The sequence below is a fragment of the Eulemur rufifrons genome, chromosome 9 (assembly GCF_041146395.1).
Source record: "Eulemur rufifrons isolate Redbay chromosome 9, OSU_ERuf_1, whole genome shotgun sequence".
Lineage (NCBI taxonomy): Eukaryota > Metazoa > Chordata > Mammalia > Primates > Lemuridae > Eulemur > Eulemur rufifrons.
In genome coordinates this window covers 40,599,380-40,614,879 of record NC_090991.1, presented here as the reverse complement: position 1 = coordinate 40,614,879, position 15,500 = coordinate 40,599,380, and the positions used below count along the sequence as shown (strand labels likewise).

Sequence of the window (15,500 nt, the reverse complement as noted above, 5' to 3'; positions counted from 1 at the left end):
GGGAAACTATGCCCATGGTCACAGAACTTACTGAGAGTTGGCACTAGAATCCATTTATACCATACTGCCAAAATTATATCATGTCCTCTTGCTAAGAATACAATACAAGTCATGATGAATAATCTCTGACTTCTAGGAACTTCATCCAGTGGGTGGGCAGAGTTGCACAGAGTGATGAATGGCAATGTAGGGTGGTAGTGTGAGCTGAGTGCCAGGTAGCTGCCATAGGCAGGTAGAGCTGAGAGAATTTGGAGGCAAGGGGTAGGTACAATGGCCTAAGGGTCGGGGAAGGCGATGGGGCTTAGGTAAGTGGAGAGTAGAGAGCCAGGAATTCCAGACTCGCAAGGTTGGAAGAGGAAGAATGGAGGCAGGTGGCATTAGTCATGGCCTGTTCAAGTAACAATAGACTCTTTCACCAAGGAGAAAAGTTCAAGTAAAAACTGCTGGTAGGTGGGCTAGGTTGGGACCACATTGAGGAGAGTTTGGCATGCCAGATTAAGGAATTTAAACCTTATTCTATAGGCAATTAGGAGCTTTTTAAGATTGGGGTAGGTGTTATCTGCAAACTAATGAAAGACCAGAGGGAGGATGGAATGCAGGAAGGGCCACCTGTTCAGACATTTTTGCAAATATTTAGATACAGCATTGTGAGTATTGGATTAGTATTACCTGTGGGATTGAAAAGAGGAGATGGATTTAAGAGATTCATTCATTCTTTCAGTAAGCATTTATCAAACCTCTCTAATGTGCTAGACCCCATTCTTGTGAGTCCAGAGAAGTTCAGTCCCAGGATTATAAGTCCAGTGATTAAACTGTGGTAAGTGCAGTAATAGAGGGGATAAAAGGTACCATGGTTCATAGAGAGAGGAAAGTTTCAGGAACTAATAATGGGGAAGAAAGGGAGAATTTGGTCATTAACAAAATGAGGAAGAAGATGATTTTGAGCTTGGATGAGATGCCAGTGGTAGCCTTACTGATGGAGACAGGAAAGGCTGAGGGGGACATGACTTTAGGGAAAGGGTGACGCATTCCCTTTTTTCTGGGTAGAAATATCTGGGAGGTAGTTGGTGATGTTAGTGTTCTAGCTGAATGTTACAGGAGCTCTTGACTTGGAAGATCTTGGATTTTAAAAGCCATAGTTGATTGGTTCAATCTGACTAGAATTAGCAGTTGCGGTCAACCTAGCTTCTCCTTTTGGCTCCAGCACAGCCTTGCCAGCCTTGCCAGCCTTGGGCTAATCCTTCTTTTGTGCCTCAGTGTCCCTGTCTGCCTGCTGGCTAGAAGAAAATGTCTGGGCCCTGGAATGGAAGGTGCTAGAATTCCTCAGCTATGAACCAGTTGTGGTACCTGAAACAGAATTTTGAACAACACTTTGCTAGGTAGCTTATAATTGTGTGGCTTCTCCTATAGGTGACATTAATTACCAGGAATTTGCTAAAAGACTCTGGGGTGACATCTACTTCAACCCTAAGACGTAAGTATAGAGTGTGGGACATGACTCCAGAGGGGTGATCCATTTTGCCAGTAAGCAAGGAGAGATGGGAAAAGAGTTCCTAAGATTAAAACTTACTTTTTCCTTAGACATAAACTACCATCTTTCCTCCCTTAAAAGGGTTGGTGTCCTAAGTTCAAATTGGGTGAGAGGCTATTTCTCCTGAGGTCTTCACAGCTCAGCTCAGGCATGCAGGAGGGTCATAACTATGTGTCCTCTCAGGAATCTGTGTTTGGAAACTTTACGATCGTGCTCACATTCCTCCCCCGGCTCCTGCTCAGATTCAGAATTTAAGCAACAGTCCCTTGGGGTCAGTGACACTGCCTTTTCCCTCCTGGGTCACTCAGAATTCTTCTTTTTCTCTTTAGGCGAAAGTTCACAAAAAAGGCCCCAACCAGCAGCTCTCAGAGGAGCTTCGTGGAGTTTATCTTGGAGCCACTTTATAAGATCCTTGCTCAGGTGAGTGTCAGGCCACTGGATTCAGATCTGCTCTTCTAAGCACACGTGTTAAAGCTGATGAACTCAGGCTTCCCTCTGCCCCTAAACCTATTCAGATTTACATTACGAAGTATGAGGGTGGTTGGTCACCAGTTGTTTATTAAGTAATCTTCTGGATCTCAAACACTACACTACTCCCAGTGCTGTTGAAATCTGAGGAAAGGGAGAAGGTACAAAAGAAGGAAAGAAAGAGAAGGCGTAACCTAGGGAAAGTTTGGGGACAGATATTGACTATTCAGAAGAATGTGACACTGTAGAGCTAGTCATATCAGTTGTGGGAATTTAACTTATAGATAAAATTGTGCAGTCATCCAGGTTATTTATATCAATAAAGATGTTTATTATAGCAATGTTTATAATAGGAAAAGAAAAAAACTGGAAATAAGTTAAATGTTAATTAATTATGTTCATCAATCTGCTTAAATGAATTATAGTACATCCCATAAAATGAAATATTTTGCAGCCATTAGAGGAATGACTATATGAACTGTTTTCATGACTGTTCTGGGCATGTGTGTACTGGAATGTGATGTGTGTCAGGTTGAAAGGACACATCGGGAAGTGGTAAGGATGCAGTTAAAGTTGTGGAATATTGTGAAGGAAAGAATGTAACTTTATGTTTATATAAATATGTGCTACCTAAAAAACAGGACTAGGACTAAAAGGGTAAAAATGTTGTCTGGGAATTTTCAGACCTTTCTTCCAAGACAGTAATAAAATATACAGGTGTTTAATAAGCACTGTATACAGTGGACACACATACACAAAATGTGTGTGGCCATTCCAGCTGACAAAACAGCAAAACATAGCAACAAGACAAAATAACGACTTAAATTTATTAGTGCTGAAAAATACTTAGTATCTCATGTCAGATTGGAATGGATTAATAAAAGAAATTTATAGAACCTGCCGCAGTAGAGACCTTGAGTCTGCTGAGGATGATTTAGCTTGGCCCTGTCCTGACAGGATGGTCTGCTAGGTGACCTTTTTTGGTTCCTTCCAGGGCAATGATCCTCTAAATCTGAGAAGTCTAATTACAGAGGGGTGAGGGATTTCCTCAGTGGGGTGAGATGCTACTTTTCAGACGCCAGGGGGCAGCACTGACAGCGATCAATCTGAGTGCTTGGTTTATTGGCTGGTATGGGGATTTAACCAAGTCAGCTTCTCCCGGGTTTGATTTGAAGGGTGGGTACCAAAGACACCACTGAAACTAAACTGTTGTCCTTGCCCAGAGCTCTCTCTGTGGAAAAGAACCTTGTGCAGGAGCTCTTCAAATTGCCCTTTGGCCTTCCCTTGTCCTCTGTAGCACCACAACTGGGGCTGTCACTACAGCTAAGTGGTGTCTGGTACCCTTACAGGTTGTAGGTGATGTGGACACCAGCCTCCCGAGGACCCTGGACGAACTTGGCATCCACCTGACCAAGGAGGAGCTGAAGTTGAATATCCGCCCCCTGCTCAGGCTGGTCTGCAAAAAGTTCTTTGGCGAGTTCACAGGTAATAAAAAGCTCATGGCCCCTTAACACTGTTTAGGAATTGTTCTAAGTAGATCTAGAAAGACAAGATGGGATGCTTATTTAGCTCAATGCAGGTGTTCAGTAAATGCTTGTATTCAACAAAAGTTCATGGATTGATGTATTTTAAGGCTTTTGTCAGCTGAGTTCCAAGGAATCACATACCACTGAGACCTGCTTATTGCTCTTTTCTGACATCAGTGTGACTCCAAGTCTTTTAGCAGCATACTCCCGGGAAACAGGCTATCACTTCCCCCTAGAATGATAGTGCCATAGCTTTTAGAGCTTAAAGATCGGTCCCCTCACTTTTAGCTTTCTGACCATCATGAGTGGATCAATAACTCCGGCTCACTTCTCCCTGTGAGCATACAGTAATGGCATTCTCTTCTCCCTCTACAGGCTTTGTGGACATGTGTGTGCAGCATATTCCTTCTCCAAAGGTGGGCGCCAAGCCCAAGATTGAGCACACCTACACTGGTGGAGTAGACTCTGACCTTGGCGAGGCCATGAGTGACTGTGACCCTGATGTAAGAGAATGTGGCCCCCTGGTTCTCTGAATTTTGTCCCCTCCTGCATAAGGATGCTGATATCTGGTCGAGGGAGTGATGCCTTCTTCCCTATCCTTGCACGTGAGCGTGGGCAGGGGAAGGCCTAAATTCACAACCTGATGTTGCCACTATTAGTGGTATGACCCTGGGAGCATTACTCGTGCTTTCTGAGTCTCAAGGTCTTGGTCAATAATATAAGGACAATAATATGTGAGTGGTTGTTTTGAGAATTAAAGAAGATTAAGGAAGTTTTATAGCCGGGCGCGGTGGCTCATGCCTGTAATCCTAGCACTCTGGGAGGCCAAGGAGAGAAGATCACTTAAGCTCAGGAATTCGAGACCAGCCTGAGCAAGAGTGAGACCCCATTGCTACTAAAAATAGAAAATATTAGCCAGGTGTCCTGGTGGGAGCCTATCATCCCAGCTAGTTAGGAGGCTGAGGAAAGAGGATCACCTGAGCCCAGGAGTTTGAGGTTGCAGTGAGCTGTGATGATGCCACTGCACTCTAGCCAGGGTGACAGAATGAAACTCTGTCTCAAAACAAATGAAAAAATTTTAAAAAAGAAAGTATTTTGGTTATATTTAGCATGTTGCCTGGCAGATAGTAAAGATTCAACAAATGGTAGCTAATCTTGTCAGTCCTGGCTTTTAAAAACATCTTTCCCAGCCATTCCTTAGGCAATCTAGTTTCTTGTTATAAACATACAGCCAGGTAGAATTATGAATTACATCTTCAGAGGAAATTTGGGGCAAGTAATCTTGTCAGCAGTGCCAATCTGCCATCCTAAACCTGTCTCTCTTCCCCAATGCCCTCATCCTTCCAGAAAAAGAGAATTTTTCTTGCTATGCCTGTGTTTCCTGTTAACCCTCCTTAGAGAGAAGGAGTAGGGCATGGTTTGGAATTTTTCCGTGGTACTGCCTCATCTTCCTCTAGCTTCTCATATAGCTCATGTCATTCTGTCAAAGGAGGTGGGGACAGTGGTACTTGCCCAGAGGGTAGATGTGGTTGAGATGTACTCTGTCCCCGCTCCAGGGTCCCCTGATGTGCCACACTACTAAGATGTACAGCACAGATGATGGAGTTCAATTTCATGCCTTTGGCCGGGTGCTGAGTGGCACCATCCATGCTGGGCAGCCTGTGAAGGTGCTAGGGGAGAACTACACCCTGGAGGATGAGGAAGACTCCCAGATATGCACCGTGGGCCGCCTTTGGATCTCTGTGGCCAGGTACTGCTAATCAGAGCCTTGCCCTCTGTCCTGGGTCTGCCCCCAAGGAGCTAGAAGTGGTGGTCCTCCTTGAAGACACAGTAGCTGCCTGGCTCTATGCAACAGAGGGTAATATGACCCTCCCTCAAGAAATCTTTTGACTTAATAGTTCTCACTATTCAAGGTTGCTAGGGGCCGGGCGCGGTGGCTCATGCCTGTAATCCTAGCACTCTGGGAGGCCGAGGTGGGCGGATCGTTTGAGCTCAGGAGTTCGAGACCAGCCTGAGCAAGAGCGAGACCCCATCTCTACTAAAAATAGAAAGAAATTATATGGACAGCTAAAAATATATATAGAAAAAATTAGCCGGGCATGGTGGTGCATGCCTGTAGTCCCAGCTACTCGGGAGGCTGAGACAGGAGGATCGCTTGAGCTCAGGAGTTTGAGGTTGCTGTGAGCTAGGCTGACGCCACAGCACTCACTCTAGCCTGGGCAACAGAGTGAGACTCTGTCTCAAAAAAAAAAAAAAGGTTGCTAGGGCCAAAAGGCAGCTACTATTGGGATAACGCCAAAGCTGTGCCTTTTCATTTTGGGTGGTTTGTATAAACTTTGATAGCAGGATTATCAGTTTTACTCATCTTACTCCTCTTTTCGTTTCTTCATCTGTGTTCTCTTTAAGTCTTAACCTTTGTGTTTCTTCCCAAAAGAAATTTCCCCACCTCTACTGTCTATTCTTTGACCAAAATAGAAGGCTTCGCTGGATCCCTTGTAGCAGAGTCAAACTTAACTTAGGTCCCAGGGCTGTGTGTCAGTTAGTTTATAAGTTTGGCATCTCAGTAGGCAAGTAAAACCAAGGCAGTCCTGTTCCCTAATGTGGCTGCTCTGCCTCAATGACGGCCCCTTTTCCCTCCTCCAGATCCACCCTGTTTGCTAAAAGGCAGAAGAATATTGAGGAGCTGGAAACTTGAAGTGTTTTCTGTGGTGCTTTTGCTCTCCCTAAGTTCCATTGCTGCTTTTTGGATGTTGCTGCAGGTACCACATTGAGGTGAACCGTGTTCCTGCCGGCAACTGGGTTCTGATTGAAGGTGTTGATCAACCAATTGTGAAGACAGCGACCATAACTGAACCCCGAGGCAATGAGGAGGTAGCGTTTCTGAAGAGGCCAACTGGTTTGACTGAAGCTAGAGGGTCACAAGGACACACAGGAGCAACAAGCAGCAGAACCCACAGAGGACTGTCCAGTCGCTGCCACTCCCTGGTTCCAGGCCCCAGCATGGGCTCAGCCTTCTGGATCTGACCCTGCTGAGTTCTCTCTGTGCTCAGCTCAGATGCTAGGAATTAGGAGGAGTGCCTCTTTTTCTTTTCTTTCCCTCTTCGTTCTGCGAGAATACATGGGAATAAATGGCCCTTCAGGCTGCCCCCACATGGCACCACAACTCCTGGTTAGGGAATCCAGTAGTCTGATCTCAGCAGGCCCCCAGCTCCTCTCTTACCTCTGCACCTTCTGTGACTGCTCATGCCAAATGCCCTCACTCCTCTGCGTTTTGGATCTCAGGCTCAGATTTTCCGGCCCTTGAAGTTCAATACTACATCTGTTATCAAGATTGCTGTGGAGCCAGTCAACCCCTCAGAGCTGCCCAAGATGCTCGATGGTCTGCGCAAAGTCAACAAGAGCTATCCATCCCTCACCACCAAGGTATGCCCGTGACCTGCAGAAGCTGCCAGGTGAAACACCCAATAAGAAGTAAGCTGCCTACTTGCCCCAGCTAACTGGTCCGTGCCCCATGCCACTTCGTGTCCCTCAGGCATCCCTGATGTGCGGTTTCCGGCAACCTGTGTCAGCAGCAGTCCCAGCCTGTTGCTATCATTTGAAGGCAGGACAAAACCTGTGCTTGTGTGTGTATGTGTTTTTCCCAAATATATTTGGATAGGAAAAGTGTATTTCTTGGAGAGTGCACTTTGAGTTGATTTTCCAGAAAAGAAAGAAGGAAAAGTGAGTTACTCTGATACTTATACACTCTTAAGCCTGCCAGCATACCTTTCTGAGTAGCTGGCCAGGAGGGCTAAGAGTTATCTTGTGTCCATGGACATAGGGCCAGTTTTTCCCCCCAAATGGCTAAGATGGGAATTAAATCCTTCACCTCACCCAGTGGTCCTGGTGTCTTGAGAACTGACTCACAGGTAGATGCTCCCCACTGAAACTTCTTGAAGAGGCTAGAACAGATGCTAAGCAGTAGCTATTTCTGATAGGCACCTTCTCTTGGGTTCTGGCCTTGATTTTGTTTGTATCTGCTGTTGCTGGCAAAAGAGTCTAAGATGTGATCACCAGGGCTGTTGTGTTTCAGGTGGAAGAGTCTGGTGAGCATGTGATCCTGGGTACCGGGGAGCTCTACCTGGACTGTGTGATGCACGATTTGCGGAAGATGTACTCGGAGATAGACATCAAGGTAGAGCATTACCTGGACGGGAGCTGGGTGCTCAGCTCCAGACCGATTTACATGTGGCCAAACCCTTGATGCCCCTGGAGGTTCCATGGGAAGAGAGGGTACACTAGAGGAGATATGTTTGTAAAAAGCATGATCTGTCGCTCTTTGTATGGGAAGGTTTTCCCCATTCTGCCTGGGTTATTTTCAATGTCATATGTTTAAACTCAAGGCTCCCAAGGCAAAGTTATTCTTGGTCCTTTGTTAGGAAAATAATTGCACAGTTAACCCATCTGTGGTGATTAGGGCTCAGAGTGGATATATTCAAGGAGAGAGTGAGGGCCGGGCATGGTGGCTCACGCCTGTAATCCTAGCACTCTGGTAGGCTGAGGAGGGAGGGTTGCTTGAGCTCAGGAGTTTGAGACCAGCCTGAACAAGAGCGAGACCCTGTCTCTACCAAAAATAGAAAAATTAGCCAGGCATGATGGTGTGCCTGTAGTCCCAGCTACTGAGGAGGCTGAGGCAGGAGGATTGCTTGAGCCCAGGAGTTTGAGGTTGCAGTGAGCTATGATGATGCCCGTGGACTCTGGCCTGAGCGCGACAGAGCAAGACTACCTCTCAAAAATTAAACAAAAAGGTGGTACTGGCTCTCCTGGATTCATTGTCAAGCCTTGATGTAGTTAAACCATGCGTTGCTTGGCCTCCATGTCTCAGTTGAGGCGCACATTTTCTTCAGGGCCCTGTGGCGCTGGGACAAGTGCCTTCAATACAAGACTGTCCTACTGATGTGCCCAGGACTGGTGCTGGAGAAAGCACTGGGTTTCCCTGGCAGCAGGCCGTGTGGGGGCGTCAGGGAGGAGCTGCACCCCCAGGCATTAGGGGTTGAGAATGGAACAGGTGCTTGCTTCCCGGGCTGTGGCGCCAGCTCTGTCCGAGCCACGGGAGTTGTGCCAGGAATGGTGGTGGACAGTTGGACGCGTGGTGAAGGCTACCTTAGAAGACTATAATTAAGGCCCTAATTTGATACCACACTTACTCTTGGCTCAGGAATATAATTTCTTTACTACGCTAAGTTTTCTCAGTCTTTTTAGTGACAGTATGGACAGCTCTTTTAACCTGCTGCTGCATTTGTCACTTCTGCTGATTAAGGCAGATGGGGTTTTCACAGAGGTAGTGTCCGGGGAGCTTCAGAATTCCCTTAGGTAGAAGGTTGTCCTTCCAACAAAATTAGACCTCGCTTCAGCAATTTATTAATATTTTCTGTTTCCCAGGTGGCTGACCCAGTTGTCACATTTTGTGAGACGGTGGTGGAAACATCCTCTCTCAAGTGCTTTGCTGAAACACCCAATAAGAAGTAAGCTGGGAGCACAGTGTCCCTGGGGCTAACAGCCTCAAGGACACTCCCCCCATTCCCCAACTCCACCCCAACCACAGCACTGTGGAAAAAGAGACCTCTAAGTCCAAACCTTACTTTTTAAAGACTGGTCGATTCAAATGAAAGGAGACAGAAGATGACCCCTTTTTGCTCTACCCTGCCCCTGTGGCTTTCCCTGCTGTCACTGGCTCAGCTGTCCACTGTGTTACCCTTTCCTTAGGATGTCCCTTCTGCTAGTCCTGTTAACCCTCATCATCACCCATTTCCATTCTGACTAGGAACAAGATCACCATGATTGCTGAGCCTCTTGAGAAGGGCCTCGCCGAGGACATAGAGAACGAGGTGGTCCAGATCACGTGGAACAGGTGAGAACATGGCTCTGATGCCAGGGCTGAAGGAAGGTGGCGATGGCGTGGCTTTCCTACTGGCTCTCTAATACCACACATCCCTGGAAAGCGTTTGTGTCTCCCCACGTTGGTGTCCCAGGCACAGTGTGGGTAGGATGAGGTGACTGTCCTCCAGGAAGGGAGGGTCTGTGGTCCCAGGAGCCAGCAATCACAGAGCAGTGTGCTACCTCCATTTTCCCCTCCTTTCCCCAGGAAGAAGCTGGGAGAGTTCTTCCAGACCAAGTACGACTGGGATCTGCTGGCTGCCCGTTCCATTTGGGCTTTTGGCCCAGATGCCACTGGCCCCAACATCCTGGTGGATGATACTCTGCCCTCTGAGGTATAGAGGAACTGATGGGAACCATGTGGCAGTGTCCTAGCTCTCGAGTGGAAGAAACTATAGAGTGTTCTTCTTTTCCCAGAAGTCCTCTGGTGAAGAGTATCCCTTTACAGGTGTTCTGTCTTCTCCTTCCTCTAAACTCTTCCACTGTTGTCAGAGTGACTGCTAAGGAGGCCTCATGTTTTCTGTGCAGGTGGATAAGGCCCTTCTTGGCTCAGTGAAAGACAGCATCGTTCAAGGTTTCCAGTGGGGAACCAGGGAGGGGCCCCTCTGTGATGAGTGTAAGTCCACCAGCACCTCCCCCAGCCCGGTCCTTGAGGGTCCCTGCACCTGGGCTTGTGGGGTGGGGTGGGCTCACTGTCTTTGGGACAGGAGATTCTCACAGGAGAATCAGCATGGGCCGTACGGGGCCGTCCCATGACCTGGGCCAGCTTCCCATCTCTTTCCCTGTCGTGGTACCTCTGTTTGGTACATCCAGGAAATGTAAGTCATTTCTAGGCTGGCATTTGCTCCTCATTCCTGAGAAGGATCTGGCTTTGGGTGTGTTTGAGGAAGGATATCAAGAGGATGATGAGATTGGAATAGTTTATAGGCCCTGATTGGATTTCATGGGACTAAATGTGCAATTCCTAGAATTCCTACACCGAGAAAATTTAATGATCTGCAGAAGATGCACATAAACTTCTAGGAAAGCTCTACATGTCTGAGTGTGGTCTGAAGCAACACTAAAAACATATGCTTAACTTCTGGCCTCAATGCCCCAGGCCTGCCTTATTAGATTTAGAACAGCCACCTCCAGTGTAAACTTGTACCGTGTCTCTTGGGGCTGCAAGACAGCTACAGTGAGCAGGAGACTCTGCTCTGCCATGGCCCGGTGACGAGCCCCAGCACCTTTCCTCAGCCAGCTGCCCCATCTCCTTTGCAGTGATTCGGAACGTCAAGTTTAAGATCCTGGATGCAGTGGTTGCCCAGGAGCCCCTGCACCGGGGCGGGGGCCAAATCATCCCCACGGCCAGGAGAGTCGTCTACTCTGCCTTCCTTATGGTAAGAGTGGGGCTACAGGGGACTCTGCCTCTCTGGACAGGGAGCAAAGTAGAAGACAAATTTTGGGGGCCTCAAGACTACAGTCCCCCAGCCTTCCCTCCATCGAGGGTCTTGCTCCTCCACCTTCCCCCACTGAGGAGCCCTTTCTTCCTGCTCTGTTGCAGGCCACTCCCCGTCTCATGGAGCCTTACTACTTTGTAGAGGTCCAGGCCCCTGCAGATTGTGTCTCTGCGGTTTACACTGTCCTGGCCAGGCGCAGGTGAGTAGTCACAGGCATGTTGGGGACAGTGGTGCGAGTAGCTTGGCGAGAAGCACCTCGCTCCTGCCAGCAGGAGAGATTGGCCTCCCCCACCCTCTCCACACCAGAAACTCAGTGAGCTGGTTTTCCAGAAGGAAGTAGGAAGGGAATGAGGCAATCCCCAGCTTTTGCACAGATTAAAATTTGAGATTTCTTCCTGGGTCCCCTCCTCAGAGAGCTGCTGTGGGAAGTGCTGAGGCAGGTCGGTGGTGGGAATGTCTGCAGGCCTTGTCCCATCACTGTTTGTGCTCCTGTCATCTGCCCAGAGCTCGCTCCCCTTGACTTCACAGGGAATTGTGCTGAGAGCTCCAAGCCTTTTCTGCTGTCTGTAGGGCATTCTTAAGTTATTCTTTCTTTAATGGTAACTCTGGGCTGGGATGCATTTGGGGACAGCAAAAGCCATATTGCCACTTGGCTTTTGGCCTCTGTATGACTAGGGACTCAGCCTTTGTTTTTCTGTCTCAGGGGACACGTGACTCAGGACGCACCCATCCCAGGCTCCCCCCTCTACACCATCAAAGCTTTCATCCCAGCCATCGACTCTTTTGGCTTTGAGACTGATCTCCGGACTCATACCCAGGGACAAGCCTTTTCCTTGTCTGTCTTCCACCATTGGCAGGTGAGCAAAGAGTGCAGGCCGAGCCCCTCTGGCCTGTTGCCCTTCCAAGCCACCAGTGAGACATGCAGCATCCTGGAGAAGAGCCCTGCTTCTGGGCCTCAGTCCTCTGGGAAGCTGCCTGGGCCATCCGAAATCCCTTTGCCTTTCAGATTGTACCTGGTGATCCTCTGGACAAGAGCATTGTCATTCGTCCCTTGGAGCCACAGCCCGCTCCTCACCTGGCCCGGGAATTCATGATCAAAACCCGTCGTAGGAAGGTATGTGTCCCTCAGACCTGTTGCCGTCCCTCAACCCCCAGGGCTCTCAACAGGAGCTGGAGCTCCCTTTACTTCTTCCCAAGGGACCCTTTTCCAATGTAGAGATTTGCTGTCTGTACACTCTGGGCAGCCAGACCTGGGGCCCACTCTGGCTGGGGAAGGAAGGCCTTCTCCTCCAATGTGATGACACCCTAAAGGCAGGCTCCTGAAACGGCCCCACGTAAGCTCCAGCCACCACCAGCCTCCCCCTTGAACACAGGTCTTGGATGCCCCGCCACCCCTCCAGCTCAGCCAGCCACCAACCAGATAGGGCTCACTCTTGCATGTGCTCCCCTTCTCTGCAGGGCCTCAGTGAAGACGTGAGCATCAGCAAGTTCTTCGACGATCCTATGTTGCTGGAGCTCGCCAAACAAGACGTTGTGCTCAATTACCCCATGTGAGTGAGCGACTCCCGGCAGCTCCTGCTCCCTACAGTGGACTGCAGTTCTTGGACTTGAAACTGAGACCTGGTGGGACTCAGCCTTCCTGTTGTCAGAGAGTATCTGGGAGTTGCTGTTGCCATCTTGAACAACCTGCAAACCTCCAGCCCAGAACCCCAGTGAGGGAGGAGCATTTGGCCTCCTGCTTCTTTCTGTGGCCTCTGCCTGGCTCCATTCCCAGGGAACAGAGTGGAGCTTGGGCTCAGGGAAAGGGAAGGAGATGAAACAAAACCCCAAGGGGTCCTGTCTTTGGGATTTACATGGAATTTTATTTTTTACATGTTTGACCTTAGCCATGGTTTGTAAGTGAACAGAACATTCTGACTTCTGCCTTGCTCTGCTTCTTTCATCCCCCTTGCCCTGTCTAGTCCTAGCGCTTACATTCTGAATATATGTCACCTCCCAGGAGGCTTTATTGCCTCTGCTCCCAGCTGCGGCCTGCTTCCTGCCTAGGTCCCCAGGGAAGCAGCCTGTGGTAGGAGGAACACATGCAGCATTCCCATGAGCATCGAGGCCCTTCTCCTGCCCTCATCCTCCCACTCCCACTCCACGCTGCTGCTGCGTGGGACCTGAGGTAGCCTTGTGGGGTTCCTGGGATCAGAGGTCTACACGCCACCTCCTTGGGAGACCACTGCCCCTTATGAGTCGCCCTTGCCCTGAAGTTAGGGGCCAGAGCACTGATTTCCAGCTGTTTGCTCCAAGTCTTCTCCCCAGCCACCACCAGTCCCTTACTCTGTTCTCCCCCCATGAAGAAGAGCCTGTTGATTTTCCTAAAAACTACTTTATTAGGAGCATTCCAGGGACTGGTTTAGGGGGCATCTGACTGCCTCAGATCCTATAGGAGACCTACTTCTCTCCAGCATCCTGTCCTGTCCTCTTGACATAATCTTTGTACATTGTGTACACAGCACCTGTGTGAGGGAAAAGAGAAAAACGCCCCTTGGCATTGAGCCCTTCACCCCTCCCTGGCTCTCCCAGGTGTCCACCTCCAGCTGCTCCCTCGAGACTCCCGCTTCCCCGCTCATCCTTCTGCCCCAGGTCCCAGCAGCTGCTCCAAGCATCTGACCACACAGCCTGGGGAGCAACCCATCTGACAGTTCATGAAGCACATTCATGTACGTTATACATCCGTGAGAAACCTCACAGCAACCTGTGAAGTAGGCCAGCTAGGGGCGGTTATCGTCATGTCACACACAAGGAAACCGAGGCTTGATGAGAGGGCTTTGTCTACTGTCACACAGCACGTGGCTGGCTGCTTTTTGATCCAGAGGGGAAGAGAAGTTCAGTATCTGTTCTGCTGCTCGATTTTTCTCACCTCTAGAGCAAACTGTCATGAAACACTGGGCACATCCCCCCAGGCCTGGGACAGGAGATGAAACAGGGAACCCTAAAAATGTCTCAGTATCGGGGCTTCACCAAGGACTTGATGTAGACCCTAGCATAGGGAACAGGGACTGAAGTCATGGTCCTTTTATCTGGCAGAAGTCAAAGCCAGACTGACTTTGCCAGATCTGTGTTGCCCTCGTTCTCTGACCCCATCAGGCTACTCACCGAGCATGATCGCGCCCACAGCACAGGCCTGCGCTGCCACGCGGGTGTGAATCAGGTGTATGGACATCTTGGTGGGGCCCCGAGCCTTCAGCCGGTAAATCCTGTATGCTGCTACCACCAAGCAGCCTCCCAAGCCTGTGGTCAGAGAACATGACCCCTGGGCCACAGCCACCAAGCACAGTGCTCCCCTGATGAGCGATTCCTCACTAGTCAGGCAGGGCACCTGGATAAACAGCTGCTTTCCTGCATCTTTGTGGGACAGTGAGGGGGGAGGGTGTTGGAATAGTGGGTTGTTTCCCTTCAGTGTCATTTTTAAAGTGACTGCCTCCTCCAATGATGCCCCTCCCCCATATACAAATAGCCCATCCTGATGCCTGCCCCCACCTCAGCTCTGCTCTGGGCCCTACTCCAGCCGCTGCTGGCTCCGGATCCTGGTACGGCTGTTCTCCTACTTTCCCAGGGCCTGGAAGAAGGAAGTCCTGGAGGACCCCAAACTGTCCCTCTGACCCTTCCCATCCTGGCTCTGGCATTGGTGCCCCAAGTCTCCCCATATCCCAGGTACTCAGTGGGCCACACGTCCACTCATCCAAACTCATTTCGTTGTAAGGGTTCGTCCCTTGGCACTTTCTCTACTGGTTCCCTTATTCAGTGGGCAGGACCGCTTGAGTTCTCTGACCTCTGCTTCATTCTCCTTTGAAAGCACCAGGAGACATGATGTCTCAGGCCTCCTCCCCACCCGTTGTTCCATTCTCCACTCACCTATAGGCACCAGCGGAGATTCCCGGGTCTTCCTCAGGAACTTCTCAGACACGCTGTCCTCGCCCTCAGATGGCACCCACCAGCCTTTGTTAGCAGACATAATCCTGGGCCCAGATGTTAATAGCTGGGGCTCCTCAGCTTCTGCCTAGTCCTAGTAGGAGGCACCCTACAGTTAAGAACTGTGATTCTCAGTCTGGCGTGGAAAGGAGGGGGTTACCTGCTAAGACCCTCCCTTACCATGCCAAGCACAGCCTCTTCTTGAAAAGCTGTCCTTCCCAGCTGTCCTGTCTCGGGGCTGGACCACTAGTGCCATTTCTCCATCTCATCTTCCTAACATCTGCCACCTCCCCAGCCCATTTCGACTTCACTGTCTCCTCTGCTTCCCCTTCCCCCATCTGCATCCTTGTGGGTGTGATCCTTGGGCCAAGAAAAACAGCTGGAAAAATCCACATATGAGGATGGGAGAAACAGTCCTTAAGCCTTGTGGCCTTGGGTCTGTGAAGGTTGCTCCCGAGGGAGCCAGAACCATCCCAGACTGCGTTACAGCACTGACTACCAAGTCACCAGAGCCAGAGATTTGAATGATCTGACATGGGTTTGTGTATAGCTTAGCCTATATTTTGCACATTAATGCTAAAGGAACAAATTCTGTTTCCTGAGCTGCTACCCTGTTTGCAGGTCCCTCTTTTTCCAGGTTCTTCACAATTACCAACCTGC

General features: G+C 49.5%; 2 protein-coding genes across 4 annotated transcripts in view; one reads left to right on the top strand and one right to left on the bottom strand.

Annotated features, from left to right (window-relative positions):
* Positions 1-13,758, top strand: part of EFTUD2 (elongation factor Tu GTP binding domain containing 2) — a 40,960-nt gene extending 27,202 nt beyond the window's left edge. For all 3 annotated transcript variants that reach the window (XM_069482719.1, XM_069482718.1, XM_069482716.1), the window contains 17 exons: positions 1,411-1,474; positions 1,861-1,951; positions 3,349-3,484; positions 3,901-4,028; positions 5,082-5,275; positions 6,285-6,396; positions 6,808-6,948; positions 7,598-7,699; positions 8,947-9,029; positions 9,329-9,415; positions 9,650-9,776; positions 9,970-10,057; positions 10,702-10,820; positions 10,985-11,079; positions 11,584-11,737; positions 11,887-11,994; positions 12,339-13,758. In XM_069482719.1, the coding sequence (XP_069338820.1) occupies positions 1,411-1,474; positions 1,861-1,951; positions 3,349-3,484; positions 3,901-4,028; positions 5,082-5,275; positions 6,285-6,396; positions 6,808-6,948; positions 7,598-7,699; positions 8,947-9,029; positions 9,329-9,415; positions 9,650-9,776; positions 9,970-10,057; positions 10,702-10,820; positions 10,985-11,079; positions 11,584-11,737; positions 11,887-11,994; positions 12,339-12,434 (1,925 nt within the window). In that variant the 3' untranslated portion in view covers positions 12,435-13,758. The remainder of the gene's footprint in view (positions 1-1,410; positions 1,475-1,860; positions 1,952-3,348; positions 3,485-3,900; positions 4,029-5,081; positions 5,276-6,284; positions 6,397-6,807; positions 6,949-7,597; positions 7,700-8,946; positions 9,030-9,328; positions 9,416-9,649; positions 9,777-9,969; positions 10,058-10,701; positions 10,821-10,984; positions 11,080-11,583; positions 11,738-11,886; positions 11,995-12,338) is intronic.
* HIGD1B (HIG1 hypoxia inducible domain family member 1B) lies at positions 13,320-14,908 on the bottom strand. Its single transcript, XM_069482720.1, has 3 exons — positions 14,784-14,908; positions 14,025-14,159; positions 13,320-13,384 (listed from the first exon to the last, which is right to left on the bottom strand). Exons 1-3 carry the CDS (start codon positions 14,881-14,883, stop codon positions 13,320-13,322), a joined length of 300 nt encoding a protein of 99 aa, XP_069338821.1. The 5' UTR covers positions 14,884-14,908.
* Positions 14,909-15,500: the final 592 nt, after the last annotated feature.

Coding starts and splice junctions, on each gene's coding strand:
- HIGD1B (XM_069482720.1), bottom strand. CDS start 14,883: ATGTCTGCTAACAAAGGCTGGTGGGTGCCATCTGAGGGCGAGGACAGC. Junction 14,160..14,783: donor ATCTCCGCTGGTGCCTATAG/GTGAGTGGAGAA, acceptor CTCTGACCACAG/GCTTGGGAGGCTGCTTGGTG. Junction 13,385..14,024: donor TGTGGGCGCGATCATGCTCG/GTGAGTAGCCTG, acceptor TCCCTCACACAG/GTGCTGTGTACACAATGTAC.